Source organism: Apostichopus japonicus, chromosome 12 (assembly GCF_037975245.1).
Source record: "Apostichopus japonicus isolate 1M-3 chromosome 12, ASM3797524v1, whole genome shotgun sequence".
Taxonomy (NCBI): Eukaryota; Metazoa; Echinodermata; class Holothuroidea; order Aspidochirotida; family Stichopodidae; genus Apostichopus; species Apostichopus japonicus.
The window spans coordinates 31,100,338-31,124,268 of NC_092572.1; the positions used below are offsets into that span (position 1 = coordinate 31,100,338).

General features: G+C 35.6%; 2 protein-coding genes across 26 annotated transcripts in view; one reads left to right on the top strand and one right to left on the bottom strand.

Annotated features, from left to right (window-relative positions):
* LOC139977740 (uncharacterized) overlaps nucleotides 1–23,931 on the top strand; it is a 220,149-nt gene that overhangs the window by 14,100 nt on the left and 182,118 nt on the right. For all 6 annotated transcript variants that reach the window (XM_071987314.1, XM_071987315.1, XM_071987311.1 and 3 more), the window contains one exon: nucleotides 3,168–3,484. In XM_071987314.1, the coding sequence (XP_071843415.1) occupies nucleotides 3,168–3,484 (317 nt within the window). The remainder of the gene's footprint in view (nucleotides 1–3,167; nucleotides 3,485–23,931) is intronic.
* The window catches only part of LOC139977767 (uncharacterized), a 169,131-nt gene continuing 145,881 nt past the window's right edge, over nucleotides 682–23,931 (bottom strand). For 13 of the 20 annotated variants that reach the window (XR_011796671.1, XR_011796670.1, XR_011796669.1 and 10 more), the window contains 8 exons: nucleotides 13,676–23,927; nucleotides 12,489–12,659; nucleotides 10,794–10,947; nucleotides 8,829–8,933; nucleotides 7,471–7,562; nucleotides 5,549–5,673; nucleotides 4,790–4,875; nucleotides 682–3,298 (listed from right to left, as the gene is read on the bottom strand). Coding sequence is in view for 5 of the 20 variants with exons in the window: in XM_071987406.1 (XP_071843507.1) it covers nucleotides 5,581–5,673; nucleotides 7,471–7,562; nucleotides 8,829–8,933; nucleotides 10,794–10,842 (339 nt within the window). In the remaining 15 variants the exon portion in view is untranslated. Of the gene's footprint in view, nucleotides 3,299–4,789; nucleotides 4,876–5,548; nucleotides 5,692–6,121; nucleotides 6,188–7,470; nucleotides 7,563–8,758; nucleotides 8,934–10,793; nucleotides 10,948–12,488; nucleotides 12,679–13,675; nucleotides 23,928–23,931 lie in introns of all 20 variants that reach the window. The other 7 variants (XM_071987409.1, XR_011796673.1, XR_011796672.1 and 4 more) reach the window with 7 other exon arrangements.

Genomic DNA, 23,931 nt, shown 5'->3' on the forward strand with positions numbered 1-23,931 from the left:
TGATGTGTAAGATAATTAGTAAACTTGAGAGATGGAAGTATTGTTCGTATGTCCTCACATGTGCACAAACAAACAGCTTATGCTCCTCGTACCCCACCCCACAGTGTCTGCTGTAAATTAACATTCATACAACACGCGCGACAATGTAAGCAAAAAGAGAGTGATACTTTACCACTCACCCGGTTCAACCTAAGAAAGAATTGGGTTTTGATCTTTTTATATTTTTGTTTGTTGTATTTGAAGACAAGAAAGACTTAAGGTAGAGGTACCTCCAGGAACACCAAGGCAATGTCAGATAAAGCAGACTACACTGGATTTGCAAACAAATTGTACACATCTGGGTAATCTAGGATGGACATGAGTTCTTATATTGCTGTGAATGTATAACCATATCAAATACTTTGACTTTTCTATTTATTAAAAACCACGTTATTCAGCCTTTTTAACTTGATTTTTGCGCGTCAGTAATATAAACTCATCCCCACATATTGTTAAATGCCTTTCCTGTGGTTAAAGTTGATTGCTTCACAAACTTGCTAAGGTAAAGATCAAAACTAAGCAAGTAAATATATAAACCAGATCCTCATCACATTTTATATCACAAAGATATGATACATTAGAGTTGTTAATATTTTGCATCTGGCAACAGTACAATTATAAATATCATCAAGGCAACGCTGCTGAAAATATCTTTCTTTTTATTTATAATGTTTCAATCATTTATCAAAAAAGCCATGTAGTATTAGCCTTTAAATCGTATTTTTACCTTAATATGAGTAGTAGCATTGACAGTCATGATTCCGTGTTCCTTTTAGTGTTCGATTATTTGTTAAGTCATCCTAATCCAAAATTATTAAAAGTGAAGCGTTTGATAATATCTCATCTCACAAAGATTTCATAGATGACCTGGTCGACTACCACAATAACAATACACCAAATGTTAGAACGTAAACAAACACCGTGACTTTCTTTATCCTATGCAACTTTAGTTTGCAAGGATAGAGACAAGAACACAAACTAATAAATAACATTTAAAGGAATCTGTAATGTGGTGGCATTGTAAGAGTGAATCATGTGATACATCAGTCAAAACCTAATCTCAGGAAAAATTATTTTCATGACCCCATAAAATTAAATCATCCTCTGCAAATTCTCTCTTTTCCCTGTAATTGTTTTTCGAAGTAAATTTAACATTTCGAGGGTAATATGCTGAGAAGTATTTGTCAAAACTTTTACCAATTCTAGCAGAGAAGAACTTTAGATCAGCAACACTGATGACCCTAACTCACGTGATGTCACTAGTATAATACGTATGCACAATTATTTCCATAATAATTTGCATAGTAATCCGTTACTGAAAAAGGAATTTAAGGTCGTACTTCATATTTATAAACAAACACTAACTGTAAACAATTCTAGTCTTAAAACAACTCTGTTAAGAGCCTGAATCAGGATGTCCCTTTTACATTGTAATACCACGTTCAAGCCATACCACTCCAAATTGGAATGTTCCTTTCAAATAACTATGCATATGCCGTTATCTCAAGAAGCTAACTATTTATGCTAAATACCGCACGTTATGCTACAGTAGTAGTGTTGATAGTAGCTGTACCACCAACCACAATATCAGCCGGGACATTGTAGGAATAGGAGTGCTTTGCTCTCCAAGCACCTTTTAATGGAGTTTGTAAGTTTGTTGGACTGTGGAATCAAGGAAAAGACAGTGTTAAATTTGATTCAATTACTTCAGTGAAATGAAAATCAGAATCTAAAGGCCAGAAAGTTCCTATAAAGAGCACACCGACACTTTGAATCGAATGATATATCGAAAATAAGTATTTTGTATCAGCATGAATGACTTACACTAGGCTATCAGTCTGAATGCCAATGGCACCGCTTAAATACTCAGTGTACTGTTGTAATAAATGATAATTTAAATCTTAACCAGGAATGCAAAAAGCATTGATGTTTAGATTACATGCAACAGGCTGCTTCTTCAAATATATATGATTCCATTCTTTAACAGATATATATATATATATATATTTATATATATATATATATATAGATATATATATATATAGATATATATATCTTACAAGTTTCCACAGTTTGCTCTCTGTTTCACTGACATGAAAGGACCATCGAAGATAACAAACTAGAACATAGTGATGTATATCAGTAATACATCCACTCAGACATTTCCTTATTGATGACAATATTATCAACACTTGACCAAAACAATGTAAGGAGGTCTGTTAGAGGATGTTACAAAACTGACTAGTTGAGAGAAATACATCCAGTTTTACGTTTTCATTGTAATATCTACGAAATGAGCTATGACTTTTATTTCTGTGTTGTTTAATGTGCCCCTTCACAAACTGAATTGTTAAGATCATGATTACTGACAATTTGAGCAAGCATCTAGCAGAGATGCATATTTGACTCATTCTTCCTTTTGGCTGCAAATAACTTAATATAACCTTTGACCCCAATTGACCCTACCTTTGATTAATGAAGTCCTCACAGGGCAACAACTTGGCCAAGTAGTATAAGCAATGGGACCACTGTGGTAAACCAGTCAGACTGACCTACATTATATTGAGTAATGATGATGATATCACTCACTACATTGCATATGGCTTCTTTTGGTAAGCCATCCTGTTCTGTGCTAATACCTAAAATGAAACACTGAAGCATGTAATGAAGTTAGGTATAGGGTTGTAAACCTAAATTCTGAATATTTTGGCCTCAAAAAATAAAACATTAATTGTTGACATATTTGTCTGAGTTTCTGTCAGGCACAGTGTATCCTACAGTGAACCTCAGATGGACCATTAATACTACCTGTCATTCTGTCTCCATTGTGTCTGCTGCTTAGCACAAATATTGAACTTGAATCAATCCATGATTCATGTTTTCAATTACAGTGATATCAATGATGTCACAACAACATAACACAAAACATCATTGACATACACAATGTGAATGATAGTTTTACAAATAACACTATATACAATGGTTACTAAGTAAATTATAGGAAGACTCGATGCTACAAATAAGACAATGGTACAGTGACACTATTACAATGTGTCAACACCTTGATCCCATGCCTGCAGTAAACTGTACACATTAAAACCCATATAATATATCTGCTTGGATTACAGGAGCATCTTCAGCAGCGTCATCAATCAATGTGAAGGAAAACTTGAACAGCATCAACCCGCTTGACCTCCAGTATGTCTATCGCTTTGCATGTGGACTCAACAATTCAGCAGCAGACATCATCATCAAACACCTGCAGGAAACAAAAGAGGGACGTCAGTTTGCTATACTTTGCATGCTTGAACAAGAAGAAAAGTCTGACCAATTTCAGCAGTCAGTGAAGGACTTGGTGTCAAGTAACATTTTCATACGCTCATTTGATGCCAAATTGTTACAGAGGTCTACCATACAAGTCCTTGAAGTTGCATCAGCTAGGCAGGTAATTTTCAACTTGTATATTGATACTCTCAACACACTAGAAGGAGTTCTTATTTTGGTTTAATTTATTCAATATTTGTGACTCAACTTTGCTACCCACATTGTTTAGATTTTTATTACAATAGCTCATTGCAATTATCAGGCCAACTTTTTTGTATTTATTCATTTGGGTTGTGATGTTCATTCTCATTGTGGATAGACAACAAACTTACTAATTAATTTTCCTTCCTATATGCCAGTGAAATTCTGAATAGTTTTCTTGCATCTCATGTCACTATCTTTGTCGGAAATGTAAGAAATATGGCACCACGTAAATCAACTTTACCCAACAGCATGCATGCGCATAACACCTATTATTTAGTGTGGACCATTGCCTCATTGTCTAAATGTAGCAGCAATGATTTGATAAAAACAGGAGCCCAAGGGCACTATGGTACCTTGCTTGTAAGGAATATTTACAAGGGGAGCAGCGCTGTCCTAAAATTGTTATGTGGTCCGATGTACACAGACAATATTATTGCCAAAAATATCACAAATCCACCGTTGGTCCTTTTGAGAACCTGTTGAGGACCAGGTGTCTGATATGAGAACGAGTTGGCTCTTTTTACGGAACTCACAGAATCATCCAAACTGTACTTATTAAGAATTTTAGCAAAACCAAACAAAAACTTGATCTCTAATAACTTAGCACACAAAGGTGCAGAGGAGTTAACTTATGGACAATTTAGATCGGAATATGTCCACGAAAATTCAAAGAATCGACTTGAAAGAAACTGTAGAGGTCACTAGAGGTCAACCTGAGGTCAAAGGTCACCCAAATGCAGGTCGACTGTTGGATTGCAATAGCGTAACTCCCAACCTTGACGGACATTTTGTTCTCAAGTTATTGCAAAAATACTAGTTTTTGACCCCTAATTGACCTTTATTGACCTTGGATCACAGAACGTTATTTTTGGAAACGATCCCTTACCCCATTCACAACTACTCCCAAAATATCAACTCTGTCAATGGGAGTTATTGCTGTTTTTAATATATTGGTTTTGGTATCTAACTGACCTTTGGTGACCTTTGCGGGCACCAAAAACAATAGGGATCTTTTTCTTACTATGGGCTATCCACCCACCAAGTTATATCATGATACATTATTTCCTTTTTGAGATATCGTGTACACAAGCCAAGAAGCCTCTTATACACACACACACATACACACCAAGTTGAATGCATAGGTTCCTTGTTTTGCAAAAAGCAAGGAACCAAAAAGTGATATAAATCATCATACAAAAAAGGTAAATGGTTCACAGCTTACCTCGGAAAACACGAAAGCAGGTTCTTTAAATTATCCTCTGTAATATTGTGCTCGTTATTGTATGCTGTTGTGGGTTTACTCCTCAGCTTTAATTGAAAAGGAATTAACACAATAAGTACACATGTGTAGCACATTTGTTGCATTGCATTGGGGCCGTAACGGAATATGTGAGTGCTCAGGCCTCATCCATCTAACAAAATTGTGAAAAAGCAAGATCATTTACCAATAAAATAAAGATCTTGACACAATGTTGGGGTCAATATTTGGGAAGTTGACACCGTGTAGTTTATAATGTATTATTTTCCTTTCAAATCAGCCAGTTGGGACAATTTCCTAATGCTAAGACCTCTCAAAACTGTACTCCAATTTCATGCTCTCAAAGCACTGGCATGACAGTACAAACAGTTCCTTACCTTGATTTGTTAGAAACATGTTATTCATACTGCTCATACTGACAATGTGAGTGCACTGAAGCGGGACATAACACTACAGTATAGAAAAAAATTGTCCCCGGCACCTGGGTGTTCAAATAGAAACATACATGCACATGCATATCACTTTCCGAATAGGGCAGTAACTATGCATTCCATTGTATTCTTGTTTGGGTCTGGTGGTCTAATATGCATGAATTTGTGCAAGATAAATACACTAAAAGATAATTACTTAAAAGAGCTCTATTGCCTTGATCAAAGGTATTCAGCAAAACCCATTCAATTTCAGAAACTGAATGTTGATAATTTAGTTTGTAGAGAAACTTACCCAGAATCTCATCCACAAAAGAAGTTATGTCATCAGTGATGTTGGCCCGTTTGAATTTTCTTTTCAATTCCTTGAAGGACCTGAACAGAAAAGCCGTTGCAATGCAATGTGGAAAACTGTACCAACTGGAGGTCAAAGAGAGACTACAAAATAATTCAACTTTACCTTTCACTAGATTTATCAAGGTGAAAATTCTAGAGGCCTGTGATAAGTTTTGTATCACTGTAAAGAAGAGTGCTTTACTCAAAGTATCTACTGTATTGTGGCATGTACTTGAGGCTATAGTGTTCCGTTAGGACCATTGGAATAGTTCCTGACAGCAAGCTATCAATGTCTTCCTTTATGGCAATGAGGATCTATGAATATTTATACAGTTATATTCTCAGGGCATCACAATTTATTGTTTACTATTGCTGTTTTCATCTTTGGGTTTGTTGGACTGACATAGCTAACAGCAAGGACTACAGTATAAACATTATTCAAAGTAATTGTGCTTTAAGCATAGAGGTATGTTTTGATTCTGAGGTATTCAACACAATTAGTTATTACAACACTACCTCTAGTAGTACTAACTTATGAACTTCATGTTGCATTCAAAGAGTTTCTGAGAAAATCAACAGTTCATTATACTTGTGATTCCTGTGTAAATAGATCAAATGACATAAAATATCAGGCTATCTTCACATTAAAATTTGACATCACTTTTTGGATGCACTGAAATGGGAGGGCAGGGAATGTTAGGACGGAAATGGAGAAATGGTTGTTGCCAGTTTTTACAGTTTATATTATCAAAGAAAACACTTAGTGGTGACATACAGGTATGTAATATATAGCAAGTGGAAGCACACAGGCTTCAGACAGTGTGATCATAGTAACAAAATCACTGATTAACTTGCTGAGGCATGCATTTGTGCAGGGTGTTATTAACTCTTACATTATATATAGTAACACATTCACTTAATACATGTCTCCATCGAAACAGAATGATGGAGAAGTATGTCCCATATTATTATTTTTTATAAATGTCTTAGCCTTGGCAAATCTTGGGTTTTTATCAAAAGGAAATAATCTCAAGTAGGTACTCCTACTACTGGGAGGAGTTTACAAGCTCGCTTCAAGAAAACTAACCCTATTCAAATAGCTTACTTCATTGTTGGGATATTAAAGTTGATGATAACTCAAGTTTGAAGGTATATCTAAGGTAACTACTGGGCCAATAGAAGCCCTACTATGTATTATAGGTTTGGTCAAGTTTAACTACTTGTGCCAATTCATTCCTTAGTTTGTAACTGAGATACTGTATACCCGTAAGGATAGTCCTCCTTATAACATAAACCAGAAGTTAGAAGTTTTCACACTTAGTGTGGGTATGGTACTAACTTAGTTGGGTATGGGTCTCATTTTGCGCAGGGACTCTATTTAATTGTAAGGGGACATGCACTTATGAACTAAATTGATTAAGAGCCTGTCATACATTTTACTGCCTATTATTTGTGGAAGTGAGGCTGACAATACAGAGAAGTATGCCCGCACTGTAAAGACAGATTACTACCTTTCCCTGCCACCCAACACAATGACACCCTGACAAATTGGAAAGTATCAAGCTATCAGAATATGTGTTCTTTAATTTTTGATTCATACACGAACGAAAAATGGACCCAGTTTATTAAACATATACACCTCTTTGTGTACATTTTAAAATTGGTAAGCAATATAATGTATGGCATACTGTGCCTAATAGGCCTATGTATGCTAGATTGAGACCTTAATCTTCCCTTAGGCTCTTAGGGAGTTTGTTGATCAAGCAAGTCTCTGCTCCACCAGGATTAGGCAGAAACAAAATCACTTTCTACCCAGACTCGAATCTAATTCTAACTACTACACAGCTTACCAGTCCTGCTATACACTAATTATACACTTACCATTACCATCAGCATATTATAAACCATTCTGTGCAAGATCCGCATCATGTGACCCCCAAAGATCATCTCAAGACTGATTAATCCACATTTACCTAATGAGGAGATAAAGACAAAAGCAATAAGACTCAGTTGTCACTAGTTCTATATTCAGAATATCAGAACTAGATGTTTTAATGCAAACAACAGAAGCCTTTTTTATTGAGTTTGCCTTTTTAATATTCACTCAACAGTATTTCTATTGCTCACAGATCTAAGCTAATGCTAAAATGACTCTGTGCCTTGGTAACATGTTTGCAATCCAATGGATTAGTCTAAATTAATCAGTACACCCTTCTAGTTTGGTACTTTTAACACGAATCGTGCAGCAAGCCAACAAAGTTGTTCATCTTTGTTCACCTTTACTTTGAAGTCAAGCAAAGTGAGGCCTAATTAGTGGCCTGGATTGCTTTTGTCTAACAATTGGTATATCAGTGTGAAGCAGAGGATGCTCTAAAACATAAATGTTGTTGTTTTTGCTTTCACAACTGTCCCAGTAACTTCATTTCCACTTTTGCCAATAGACATCAACGTGATGCCCCCCCCCCCCCCCCAACTCCCCAAACTTATAACAGAAGTACATAACAACTTTATGACCAAAAAGAATACGTAATGCATTAAGGATTTCAGATGTTACAACATGCTGAATCCTTCAAGAACTTGTCATATTGTGTTGAATGATCTTCTGTGATAGAATCATAAACTGTTGCTTGTAATAGTGCAATACACAATACATATCATTATTCATGAAAACTATTTAATATGATGGGATGGGTGGACCTTGTCTTAAATTACATAATATCCACTCAACATGGAGACGATGACAATAGAAGTCTATGTTAGTATTAGATGCCCACATTAGAATGAAACTGTTTCATAATGAAACAATAGATGCCAGATGAACATTCAATTGGTCAGATTTGAAAGATCAGAGATGTACTGTACTTGGCATCAGAATTTCCTCATATTGAAACTTACAATTATGGTACAATTTGTAGAGATGATGCTACAATTAGAGAAACACTGAACAAAAGAGGTCTCACAGAATCCCTCAGTCTACTAAAGACACAACGTTTAGAAGTATTCCAACTTAGATTGTTCATTGTTCATATGTTACGTCTTGTTTTGCAGTAATTGGAATTAATGGGGGGGGGGGTGCTGGTCTGCTGGATTAGGGACTTTCCGGTGGGGAAATTCCTTTGAGGGATCATCTAATAAATTATGTAGTAAAAACATCCACTTAAACACTTGCATTCAAATGGAGGAAGGGGAGGTTCAGGTGGATGGGGTAAGAATCAGGTGGTGGACCATGTAATCATTACCCTGCTCTGTAAACTGTACACATTTCTTCCAAGTGCTGTAATTCGGACATGAAACTGGCAATTCCCTAAGAAGGCTGATCTCAGGACTGAACAATTCAAGTTTACCTGATGATGAGAAAAACAAAATGCATTTGGTCATCAGTTATGTTATTATTTATTTAAATTGTCATCACTAAGTCTGCAAGTAGCAGAATTCTATCATGTAACATTGTCAAACACATAGAAATAACACAGAGCTCTTTTATAAATATAATGGTATGGTACTGTAGTTTCAAAATAAATTACAAAGTAAAATTAGTAAAAGATGAGGGATGTCTTCTGATATTATATACTATCTTGCTATGATATTTACAACTTAGTTATAATAACATTGTAAAGAAACTAATGCAACTAGAATACAAATCTAAAGACTGTACAAGATGAGTTCAAGGTCTCATAATGCCTCCCACAGTGAATATACTGTACATCTCAACTAATACCAAACTAATTGAAATATAAACAACCATTAATCTGAAATTAAGACACACATTGAATCCTCAGTCAAACTTGAAGTAATACCACTACCAATCCACAGTCTGGTTTATATTTAATCGAGAAACAAGATTTATAATGATGTAACCCTGAAAGAGAATGGAGCCTGAAGAAAACATGATGAAGGATTCTGGTCACATAATTTAGGAACCAATGGTTCACTATACTGTCTATATGTTGATGAGTTTGTAGGATTTCTTAAATGTTGACATTGTTCTATCATTGATTGAGTTAGAGTACATAATTTTCTATCTGCAGACATTGATACAGTATGTATACTGTTATTTCATAACATTTTTTTCTGTGCAGTCCTTGTGTGAGGGGGAGGGGTGGGGATTAGGTGAGGGCCACAGTTGTCAGTGAAATATGTGAGCAAAAATTACTCTTACTTTGGATTAACAAAGACTTAAAAAGTGGGTATGGTGACACAATTGTGCATGGAACTGTGCCTGGTTCTCAATGACACTGGTTTTGTGTTCACCTTACTTGAATAATGCTTCTTTAGCCTCACAAGATGTCATTGTGAATCTTAGAACTGGTGTGCGACAGTTTATTAGGAGTTTGAAGAAAAATATAAAACAAAATAAAGGAGATACAAACCCAGCCATAATCTTTGGCTGATATGATAGACATCTTTGAGATGAATACCAAAGGCAGAGTTGATTTGTATTTCACTGTCAAATTATATTTCAAATCATATTTCCAATATTTAAGCAAATGCTTAAAACAGTCATCTCTACTGTACTACAGTAAATAAACATCATAGCAAACAAAGTACATTTAAGTTCAAGATTATATCCATAGTTGTGTGACCTTTGTGTGACCTACCTAACTTAATCAGGATGTTTTTTGTTTTTGTTTGATGGAGTGTTCATTACCAATACCTCTAATACATAGCTCAGCAATACAGACTGAGTTGACTTTTTTAATGTTTTTACATCATTATAGAATATCTAAAATGGTATTTCAAGTTCTTGGTTTTAATCTGAAGGAAATAAATACCTAAACAGAAGACATATTTGTAGGTAACCCAGACTATTTTCAACAAACTAACAAGTTGTCTTCTAGTCTTACCATTCTGGGATTGTCAGGAGATCTAGAAGACTTTATTCATTTGAGTCTCAGGAGGCAATTTTTATTTCAGTTTGGCAAATGGTAAAATGTACCAGAGGGTTTTTAGCCAGCTATTGTGTCATGACCAGCTCATTACAAGCAAACAAATTACTGGATTAATCCAGCAAGAATCTGATCATTTTTATGTCCTTACAAGGGATTAATTATGTCAGTTGTATATTGAGTGGATGAGTTAAAACTTGATATAACATTATTTTAGTGAGAGGGAATGGAGATAAAAAAGTATTGCTTGATCTGCGATGCTATCCAAAAAATCTACCACACATCTTTGAAACATTATCATTACTGTTGTACACTTACCATTGATGTCATTACCATCACATGGAGGAAATATCAGATGATGAACCATTCATTGTCCTTGTCAGCACAGTATGAACACTTCCATCAAAAACTAGTAACTACAGGTGGAATAGGTGATCCACTAATAGCTCACTTCAGGATAATTCAAGTTAACCTAATGAAGAGAAAAGAAAGTGATGTGAATGAGAATTAAGTCTGAATGATAGGATATATTGAGAATGTCAGTCAGAAATAGATGTGTTTGTCTCTGGCTAACTACCGTGTATACATGGACATTCACAGAGAAAAATACAGAGGAAGGAAAGTACACTTCAGTTTCCAATAACCAGGTAAGTGTAAAACAATTAATCAGTAAACCATCAAACTTCAACCGGATTGTCCGTTGTTTAGTGGAAGTGGCATATACTGCAAAGGTGTGGTGCAGTGATATAATGAGCTCCCAAAGGAGAGTCCAACCTCACACAAACCCAACCATGCATGGTTTGGCTTGACTGAGAAATTTGTGAGATTTCGCACCTCTCTTTCCTATTGAGGACAGAATGTCTTTTGAATTTCCACTCATCAGGAGATAATTGTATCTAATTTAGTGTGTCAGCTTTGGTGGATGTGTGTTTTTATATTATTTTTCTTCATTTAATGGCACCAGGCCCCTGGAGACTGAATTGCCTACATTGACCTAGTTACACCACTCTCTGGGGGTACTCTTTCCAGATTTAAATCACCAAATGTTTATAGAGTACCCTGTTCAGCTGGTCAATTGCTATCCAATATGGTCAGTTCTTTCCACAAATTTAATGAAGACACTTGTAACCTCAAAATATTGAGTTGAAAAAGTTTTGAGATAAAAAAGTCAAAATTTTGCAATTTAGGGACACTTTTTTTTTCCTATGTCCCTATTAAGCCACCGTACTCAAGTCGGTGAAGTTAGATCAATTTTTAGACCAATTAGAATTTTTAAAACCAACTGCAGTGACTAGCTCAGCAATGTATACAAACAAAACAAGCAAAAGTGATAATTCTGTATTCACAGCTGTATATACTCAGATGAGTAGGAAGTACTGTATTTCCAATTGTGTTCTCTGTTTATAGTGGCTGGACTTACAAGGTTACTGCAAAGCTCTCCAAATCTTCAGTATATACAACTATTTCCTGGAACCTGCTTGCAATTTTGAGCACATGAGGACATGTCAGTAAAACAAATTTTACTCTGTGGAATATATATCTGAGCCCTAGCCGGGTGCTTCAGAAGAGCTCTGTAACATCTCTGAGACTTCTTGTCCTCTTCTACTAAGTTTAAAACATGTAAATACATGTTAAAGAGAAAAATGTAACTTCTATGAAGTATAAATCTAAGCCCTGGTGGGAGTCCCTGGGGACTTAAGCTGAGGCATTTCCCCTTTCAGATAGTTAATGTTCTCTGAACATGATTTTGCAGCCCTAGTGGAGCCCATGGGGAGGGGGGGGGGTTGGCAAGTGCTCACCATCCTAATGGACGACAGTGCTTGCATCTTTGAATGCCCTCTAAGAGTTTTTATTTTAAACAGTATTTAGCTCTCAAATATGCAAGGAAGACATGTTATCATGACATGATGAATTGATAAAGAGTGGCAGGGCAATATTACTTCCTTAACCATGCTTGCTAGCCAGCAGTTTGGTGAATCAAGTCACAACAAACCACATTTACTTCATTCTTACCATTCCTATGGAACTCTGTGCATCAAGAAGTGTAGGATACTGAAAGAAGCTTGATAGGTTCATAGGTCCTGATCTCCTCAATCCAGTACAGTCTCTGTCTTCATATTCACTAGAGGGTTTCTTCCTCGGTTGAATTATTACGTCATGGAGCCGTTCGAGCCTCAGTGACTTCTAAATCAAAATTGAAACACTAACATGAAAGCAAATTAGTAAGTTATTCAGAAATTTCAGAAGACTTCAGAAACAAAAGGATACTCACAACAAAGAAAAACCCATGGTAGCAGTTCCACTATGATCCAATCATTGATCTTTTTAATTTTAGTGATTATACTTTATTACAGTGTTTGGTTTTTGAAGCTTTCTTAAAGTTCTTATGAACTTTTGCATTCAGTTAGCATGTGACACTAAAACAATCTTTGTGGGCAATCAACTTCACATGTTAGCTGTTAAAGACCCCTACACTTTTAGTAAGTAAATTATGTAAAAGTGCATATTTGATTTGTGATATTGAAGCTGAAGACACGTCAATAGGAAATTAGCATTTACCAGCACAAACCCTGGAAATTCTGGATATGTTCCAATAATGGGTTTGTCTTGGACCGGTTAGGGTGGTGTAAAGCACTGCAGTACTTTGGTGACACAAACTACAATAATGCTTGTATATGATTGGAATATAGAATCTCAATCTCTGGAAAACCTTGCATTTCATTTGACCTAAGTTACTCACTGGCAGGTTAGCACTTAAATCCACAATATTTCAGGAGAGGAAACAACTCCAGAGTACTTTAAGAGTAGGTTTTTATGACTAAATTTGACTAAAACCTTTCAGGCAGTTGGATGATCTTGGAAGTGTAGAACACTTCTTCATTAAAACTAATATGATCCAAGTATTCTGAGGGGGGAAAACCTCCCCTTCAAGTTCAACTTGTAACCAACTAACACTGTAACAGGCTGGCATCACCATATTTCAGCTACTCCTACATTGTGCTGAGCCTAGGTCAAGCTTTATGCTGGCATTGCGGTAGTATTGGATATTGTAACTAAAACCATTGGACTAGTACTAAGTTAGGCTCACTTTTCTTATATGACTAGAGAAGGCCTAAGCCATAACTTCAACGTTATGATGTCCCTGCCCTTGTAGGTACATAGCCTAACAATATGAAACTTGAAAGGAACACAAGACATACGTGGGATTTCTTCTTTGACAATTGCAATATACTCAGTCTGTTTCTTTCAGTAATATGTTCACCATCTGGAATATATTGCAATATCTTCAAATTTAGTAAGCCAGTACTGTAGCTTCGGGGAATCACACCGAACAAACAGGGAAGTATACAACCATACAGCCGTTCTTCAAACGCTGCTTTACACTGTGTCGTTGGTTTGTTTAGATTTTGAAAATGAGACTTGTTCAAGTCATTTCCATTGGCCACGAGGGAAATTCCCCTCTTTTTCAGATAATGATCAATCTTCCAATTCAAATAATAGCAATTTACAACAAAATGGGAAATTCGTTAAATCTAAAAGTGAGGACTGCAACGATATGCTGCAAAATGTAAATTCATTATTGACACCTCGACAATTTTCTGGTAATGATGCGTTCATAGCAGGCGCGTATCCAGGGGGGGGGGGGCGTTGGGGGCGCGCACCCCCCAGGTAAGAAAAAGAGGAGAGAAAAAAAAAAGAGAAGAAGAAGAAGAAAGGGAAAAAAGAGGGGGGAAAGAGGAGGAAGTAAGGGAAAAGAAAAAGAAGAAAAGGAGAAAAGGAGAAAAGAGTAAATACGTGATTCAGATCTCTAAAATATGTAAAGAAAACCAATCTGTAAACTCCAAAGGGTCACCACGAGAGTTAAATCATTAAAAGCCACAGCTGAGAGATAACTGATCAAATCTACACAGGCCCGTACAGCAATTTGCTTTATTGACTTCTCCACATGGCCCTCTAACTAAACGTGGCAAGGAACTTAAGATTCAATACCGTACCACTCACCGGTAGTTATTTGAAACCTGTAGTAGAGGTGCAAAGTAAGATTTAACTTAAATGTTATTACAAAACTTAATCATAAAGAACAAAGTCAGTAACAGTGTAGGTTGATTCCACGATATATTAGAGTTTTGAAATGGATATGTTGTAGTTGACGGTGCAGGAAGGTTGATAGTGTATATAGTTTAATACATTTCGAAATTAGTGTTTTCTTGACATATGACGGTGCCTATCAACGTCTTGGACACTGTATGACGGAACTGCAGGCTAATGTATACCTTATCAGTAAAATATTGTCTTAAAGGGTAACTCTAGGCAGAATTTTTCGTATGGATATGTTTCAGTCCAAAAATATAATTTAGGTGCCAGAAATATATCAATAGCTATTGATTGTTTTTAATGAGATTCACCTTATAAACTATGTTTTAACGCTGGAATGTTCCTTTAAGTCTTCAGAGATGACGAGTCACCCCCCTGAAACAGGCCTACATGTTAACATTAATTCATTGATTTATAAATTACATGACCCTTTGACATATTTGAAATTTAGTGTAAAAATATCCCTTATTGTTATCTAGGTTAGACAAATCCCTTATTGTAAGCTAGTGTAAACATCATATCCCTAATTTTAATATGGTGTTAACATATCACTTATTGTAAGCTAGTGTTAACATCATATCCCTTATTGTAATCTAGGGTAAACATCATATACCTTATTGTAATCTAAGGTATACATATCCCCTATTGTTATCTATGGTAAACATCATTTCCCATATTGTAATCAAGGGTAAACAAATACCTTATTGTAATCTAAGGTATACATATCCCCTATTGTAATCTATGGTGGACATTATATCCATTATTTTAATCTGGGATTGACATATCCATTGTTTTTATCTGGGGTAAACATCATATCCCTAATTGTAATCTAGGGTTAACAATATATCCCCTATTGTTATCTAGGGTATGCATCATATCCCCTATTGTAATCTAGGGTAGACATATCCCCTATTTTAATCTAGGGTGGACATTTTATCCATTATTTTAATCTGGGATTGACATATCCATTGTTTTAATCTGGGGTAAATATATCCATTATTGTAATCTGGTGTAATCATATCCCCTATTGTCATCTAGAGTGGACATTTTTTATCCATTATGTTAATCTGGGATTGACATACCCATTGTTTTCATATGGGGTAAACATATCCCCTATTGTTATCTAGGGTGGACATTATATCCATTATTTTAATCTGGGATTGACATATCCATTGTTTTAATCTAGGGTATACATATACCTTATTGTAATCTGGGGTAATCGTATCCCCTATTGTAATATATGGTGGACATTATATCCATAATTTTAATCTGGTATTGACATATCCGTTGTTTTAATATGGGGCAAACATATCCCTTATAGTAATCTAGGGTAAACATTATATCCCCTATTGTTATCTAGGGTATGCATCATATCCTCTTTTTTTAATTTAGGGTAGACATATCCCCTACTGTATTATAGGGTGAACATTATATCCATTATTTAAATCTGTGATTGACATATCCATTGTGTTTATCTGGGGTAAACATATCCCCTATTGTAACCTGGGGTAGACATATCCCCTATTGTAATCTAGGGTGGACATTTTATCCATTATTTTAATCTGGGATTGACATATCCATTGTTTTAATATGGGGTTAACATATCCATTATTGTAATCTGGGTTAGACATATCCCTTATTGTGAGCTATGGTAAACATTTTATCCCCTATTGTTATCTAGGGTATGCATCATATCCCCTATTGTAATCTAGGGTAGATATATCCCCTAATGTCATCTTGGGTGAACATAATATCCATTGACATCCATTGTGTTAATATGTTGTAAACATATCCCCTATTATAATCTGGGATAGACATATCCCTTATTGTAATCTAGGGTAAACATTATATTCCATATTGAAAGCTAGGGTAGATATCATATCCGCTATTGTAATCTAGCGTAGACATATCTTCATTATTTTCATCTGAGATAGACATATCCATTGTTTTAATCTGAGGTAGGCATATCCTCTATTGAAATCTGGGGTAGTCATATTCCCTATTGTAATCTGGGGTAGACATATACCCTATTGTCATCTGGGGTGGTCATATTATTTATTGTAATCTAGTGAAGATATATCCCCTATTGTAATCTGGGTTAGACATATCCATTATTGTAATCTGGGTGGTCATATAATTGATTGTAATCTAGTGAAGATATATCCCTTTAGGGTAGACATGTCCCTTATCGCCATAAAGCGTCGTTTTTCCAATGAGTTTTGAGTTGCATCTGAGTAACTAACAGTCTACAGTATTAAGATCTATTGTACAGTCACTTTAATTCATGGAATTCACTTGTTTATATGTATTCATTCTCAAAAAGTAAAAGTGTTATAGACATCCAACCTGCACTGTCAGTAGCGTGTTTTAATGTTCAACAACATTTCGATATTACATTTCTAGTGCTTAAAATCATCCTTTAATTTAGCCTCTGGTTTTACAGTAGTCTTATTACTTAATTTGTTCGACGTTTGCTTTTGATTTCTACCAGTACAAACATGTCAAACTTGCCGCGAAACAGCGAATTTTGCATAAGGGGCTGCGAGGTTTGAATTAACTGGGCCACAGAAGAGGACCCCTGGGTGGTAACACAGGGGTAGTCATATTTATTGTAGTACGCATGCGCGCTACAATATTGGAAATACTAGCCCTCTTCACCATATACAAGGCTGGCTGGTGAATGCCAGCTCAATATATATTCTTCACAGCAATCTCAAGTTCACAGGTTGGCTACGCAGAAAAAAAATCCAGATCCAGATTTGCAAAGAACCGCGGCGGCGAACAGTTAATTCTACACACGGAAAGACAATAGACCTCCTTGAGTGGCATCCTTCTTCAAAAATTGTTTACTTTGGCTCGTTATTCTAGAATTAATGAATACAGGTAACATTTGAAAGCATTATAGTTAAAAACATCCTGCAATGAGTTGCAAGCAACAAATACTAATCGTATTCCGCAACGACTCGGTGTTATTTGGTGATCTCGGGCACTTACAACTAGCCCGTAATGGCATGGCATTATATACTACAAAGTCATATGCTACGTATGTTACGTGTTTTGTGTCACGATGAACCAGGGCCAGAAATCGACAGGAGAGTGTCACATATGTACAATGATATATACTAGACCTACATTGTATTCGTTAGATAAGTCGTGCATTTGGCCTTCAGTATAAATCACTGTTTGTCCGTACAATATCGCTAACTAGGCGAGGATACAGTAACGTTAACATGTAGTACAATTTGACAAATGAGTGTCCAGGACTCTGTGTATTCTCTGTTACGTCCGGAACATGCGTGAATCGTGATTGGCAACCGTTAATGTGCTTGGTTGTCCGGTTAATCTGTAATGGCTTTAGTCATAATTTCTTCGCTGATATTGCAGGCGCTTGCTAGCTAAAGTACTGTTTATAAATTAAGCCTGCCTTAAGTCTGCGTTAAAGGACCACACGCCGAACTGGCCTATTCGTGACCAAAATAACTTCAAAAGGGTTGCAGTAACCAAAGACCCCTCCATTGAATATCAACAACTAACTCTCAACTTCACCGCGCACTACAATGCAAGTATTTGTGTACACATACAGTTGTTCTAGTTATTTGTAGATTTTATCACATATGCAGACTAGATGTATCATTTACTTCAATACACGACATCCGTGTATTTGGCTTATGCTGCTTGGGTGTATCAAGTCTGTATCTTATTCCGTTAAGATGACCAGAATGAACTAATCAGTGCTGTTAGCTCTGGAATATTATTTTGTTTTCTGGTTTAGAAAAGGCCAATTCATTAGGGGGAAATTTTTTTTATCTTGATGGCCCTTCAAGGCTACCTTAAAAATTTCATCGAGACGCATCTAGAATATGTTCCTCTTTTCCCAGTGAGAAAATAAATTGCATCTTCGTTATCCATCTTTCTAAAACCTGATAACTTAATACGTAATGGAATTGAAGCATCTTATCTTCAATCTAAAAAAGATATCTAGTCATATATCGTAATAATGATAATATCAACTAACTATGAAACAATTATACGATACCACGGGGCAAACTTCTTTTGATCTTTAAATTTGTTTGTTGTATAAACAGTGACTGTCATACAACGGTAGTTAGGTAGGGCTACGTTATAAATTTAGTTTGTGGTACAGGCAAAGTAAATAGAGATAACAATATGCAAGCAAGTTCCTGATTAGGAAAGGCAAGATAGACGTGAACAAATATGTTAATATTAATATAGCAAGTTTATGATAACGAAAGATAGATACGAATATAAGTATATTCATATTAAGAAGGAAAACAAAATACATTTTAAAGAACGTTTTTCCATGTTCCGATATGTAACATGTCAAGTGAAAACAGGTTTGGCTTTCTTTCTGGAAATCACTGGTTTATACTACTGAAAAACATGTTGCTTAAAGCAGCATTTTGCGTTTTGTCGCCGTTTTCCACTTTTTTTGACAAGTCCATCGATTTTTTTACATATACCAAAACAGCAAACTAAGATATTAGCCAAGTATTTTCTCTGCCAAAAGCGTTGATTGGAGAGTAATTTAGGACATTTGCAGATAATGAGAAAAGTGTCCATCGACAAATTAAACATTTAATAATAATCGCATACAGTTCGCCAACCATGGAGGTAGAACAGACCTCCATGCCCCAACCCACTAGTTTGAATTCAACCAATCATGCAGATAATGAGAAAAGTGTCCACCGACATATTACACATTTAATAATAATCGCATACAGTTACCCCAACCATGGAGGTAAAACAGACCTCCATGCCCAACCCACTAGTTTGAATTCAACCAATCAGAGATGCAGGTTAAATTACGAGCCGTTGCTAAAAATAGATTCAAAATGTCGAGTTGGTAACTTGGTACAACCAGCGAGCTGGACTCTAACAGCTCCCTGGTACAACTGGGCAGTTTCCATAACAACTCCCTGGTACAACTGCCATAGACAATCTACACAATCAAGCATGGTGTTGTATTACGTATTGGCCAATGAAGTTTCGTAGCTTTTAAATATTCATATTATGGGCGAGGTTTATTTGGATCCCAACGGAAAATATCTTAGAGAAAACAAAGTTGAAATGTGTAAATTTTTCGACTTTTATGCCACCATTTCAAGTAAGATTTGAATAGATAAGCTAGTTATGTATGTCGTTGTGGTATCGTGGAATCAGTGAGGTTGAGAAAAACCATAAAGACCCAAAATGCTGCTTTAAATAATTTATTATCAAGTTACAATGGATGACACGTTATTGACTTAAGTTAAATTTTACTGTTAGATAAACTTTGAGCTGAGTTTATCACATTGTTTTCACCAAGCCAATGTTTGTCAAGTCAAGTCACAAGTCTTTCGCTCAAGTCAAGCGCATAACTGAAGCTTATAAAGTCATTATAGATGTAAGCCTACTGATAATCAACGACCAATGCTCAACGAAGCATCTTTGTCAAGTGTTGCGGGTCCTGTAAATGACGTGTTTTAGTGAGTTCTTGTTACAATGCTATATTGGAGGCAACTCTTTTCTACAAGAGTAGTCATATACACTAGGCAGAAACTGAACTAATCTTGTCCCCTAATGGAGGGCAGGGGAGGAGCAGAGGAGTAGCTAGGGGAGGGGAGAGGCCCTTGAATATTTGTCTGTTACACCCAGTCATATACACTGGGCAGCAACTGAACTTCAGTGTAAAACAGGTGTACTTTTACTCTCTCTTCAATACGCAAACATGACGTTAATACAAAATCACAAGATTAACTGATTCTGTACAGAGACTAACCTTGTACCATAACGGAGGGCAAGGGGAGGAGCAGAAGGGTAGCTAACGGGAGGGCAATAGGCCCTCAAATATTTGTCTGCCACCCCTTGTAAGAATCAAAACTGGAGTGACAGAGGTATACATTATAGTATGAAACATTATTGTCTGGGTTTCATAGTGTCTGTTGGTGTTAGTTGTACCAGGTGGCAACATCCGCTCCGACTGTTATACAAAGTACGCAATATAATATCTGAGGGTTGCTCAGAAGGAACATTGATCACAGAAAATTATGTTAACACATTCTTGGCCGAAAAGAAACATGACTTTACATGTTGAAATTTTGTGGTTTTATTTCTGGTATTTGATTTTTCTTATAGAACAATTTAGACTGATGGCACAAACTTTCGACGATTTATCGAAATTGTAACGTTTTCCTGAAGTTTTGACGTTCATCTAGAAATGTCGACACCAAACGTAAACTGAGAATATGAATTTAAGTAAAAATCGATCATTTGTTTAAATCGCATTGTTTCGCTAACAAAGGATCCAGCCGAATGACCCAATAATGTCATAAAGTACAATCGTAGATGAGTGGAGCTGATGTCATCAACACTGAACAATGTCACAAACTGAATATCTTGATCTAACAAGTGAACTAAGAGATGTTATGATGCACTTAACCCCTCCCCCCTTCCCCTATAGCCATTCCTTCCGACTCACACCGACCTTCCTTTGACACTCCAGGTATTCAGCATGTCGGTGCAACGAATATCACCTTTAATTTGTAGCGTGTTTTAGATTTCAATTCTAACCAGTACCTTACATACGGAGCAGTAGTACAACGTCCTTACTTAGTTTAATAGTTTAACTATAAATACAATGTACAAAACAACAATAACTCACACGTTGAACTTCAGCTGGAGTCTAACAATTTGTTATATTATACAAAACGTATAATTAAACAAGAATAAATGAACAACGGAAAACTGGCTGGGAATGATAGACAAAGAAACAGAGAATTTAAGTTTAAACAGTGAACAAACTATCAGCATCTCATGAATAATCATCAACCATATACATAAACATGAGAGAGTATTAATACATCATTAGCCTTAACTAACCATCCTTAAAATTCATTACTTTAGGTGTTACATTGATGTTCTGTATGTAATGGTGAACATGTATTATGAATGGTTGGGCCTACATCACGGACAGAAACGAAGTATACAGTCTCTGGCCCTATACGCCTTCAAAGTTCATTAATATCAATCAACCCATTATAAATACCATGTACGGCAATCAACCCATTATACCTACCATGTATGCCAATCAATGCATTATGCACACCATGTATGACAATCAACTCATTATACATACCATGTATGCCAATCAACCCATTATACATATCATGTATTTCAATCAACTCATTATACATACCATGTATGCCAATCAAATTATTATACATACCATGTATGCCAATCAACTCATTATACATACCATGTATGCCAATCAAATGATTATACATACCATGTATGCCAATCAATTCATTATACATACCATGTATGCCAATCAAATTATTATACATACCATGTATGCCAATCAATTCATTATACATCACATGTATGACAATCAACTCATTATACATATCATGTATAACAATCAACTCATTATACATACCATGTATGCCAATCAACTCATTATACATACCATGTATGCCAATCAAATTATTATACATACCATGTATGCCAATCAATTCATTATACATACCATGTATGCCAATCAACCCATTATACATACCATGTATGACAATCAACTCATTATACATACCATGTATGCCAATCAACTCATTATACATACTGTACCATGTATACCAACCAACCCATTATGCATACCATGTATGCCAATCAACCCATTACACAGCATAACTACATAACTCACATGCTCAGATTAGCACAAAGCTTAGACAGTAAAAGTAAATAAAATAGCACATAAGTAACCAGTCAACTAACCATCATAACATATTCTGACAATGAAATATGGAATACTGTTACCTTTATAAATCAACAATAAATAAAAACCCTTATAAGAAATGGTCATCATGTGAAGGGTGAAACATAAATCATGTTAAAAATACACATCTCACACAAACAAGAAAAGCCCTCTCTACTGGAATGTCAGTGTTAGATATTACATCAATTGTAGACTGAAGTCTTGATTAGATATAAAATCTGAATTTACAAACAAAACAGTCATTACTATTCAAAGCAAAACAAACTCTACAAAACATAGAAAGTCTATTACCATGACTATTATCTAACCTTTTCTAGCATATTCAATATTACGTAACTACTATACAATCATAACAATACAAGTGTTGGAGATTGGGTTCTCAAAGTTGTAAAACAAAAGAATGGCTTAGTGTAATATATTTAATTCAATTAATAATGTAATGGATAAAATCAAGGTATATTTGTTTCCACGGACAGATTTTCTGATGGAATCAATATGAAATCTGTGTTTAGGGCTAAGGAGCTGAAGAGGCTTTGGTTATTCAATGCACAAATCATACACATCAATACAGCAGCATGTCAACAAAATGTGAACAGAAAGATTGTAGCTTGAAACAGAGCACCATACCAATGTACCAAGAATTGAAAACAAACATGTCGTGCATTTCAAACAGCATGAAAAATATTATAGTGACCTTTATCTGTCATTTCTTGTTAACCAAAGAGGTAAATCTACATCTTAGGTGCTGAAAACATCTACTTTGGTACTGTAAATACGTCACTAAGTGAAGTCGTATAGAGAACAGTTTTTGCTTTCATTTGGAGGACTATAAATCCATACATACTTCCCACGTAAACCTTATTAACTGATTTATTGTTCATTTAATTTTTGGGGGCAAGTTTTATACACACAGAAGTATACAGTTGTAAAGCACTGATTAATACTTTACTGACCACTAATATACTGACTACTACTCTAAGTTATGAAAACAGACCACATTGGGCAAGAAAACACAACATTCAATTTCTTATTTCATCACCCACCCCATTGTGCCATTTTGCCTTCCATGAATGTAAAACATGCTTTGTCAATTTGAAGAAAGAAATTGAAGACATTATGAGAAATAAATGAGACAAATTACAAACAATAACACATGATCTGCAACAACGTCATCAAATAATAGTACAGAAGCAATTGTAAAAAAACCTTCCTCACATCAACCCCCTAATTCTGTGTATGTATTTCCCTCTTAAAATTAGAAACCCCCCCCCCCCACACACACCAACCTCCCTTTATAGAGCAAAACAATACCCTTTCTTTCAGAAAGCAACTCTAACGGAATACAATTTTAATTTAAAGATATTTTTTATTTCTTAGTCCTGATAGCTGACAATTTCAGTTGTTTTAGCAATCCTGATGTTTTATATACAGTTCCAGCAAAGTGTGACCTCATTAGAAGCGAGCCACACTTGCCACACTTTTACAACATGGAAACTAAAGATGATCATTTACTTCTCAGAACAGTTTCCTGATCTTTCCACGGTAATTTCCATCCGTAGACACCTCTGTGTGTTCCACTCAGTTGAAATCTAT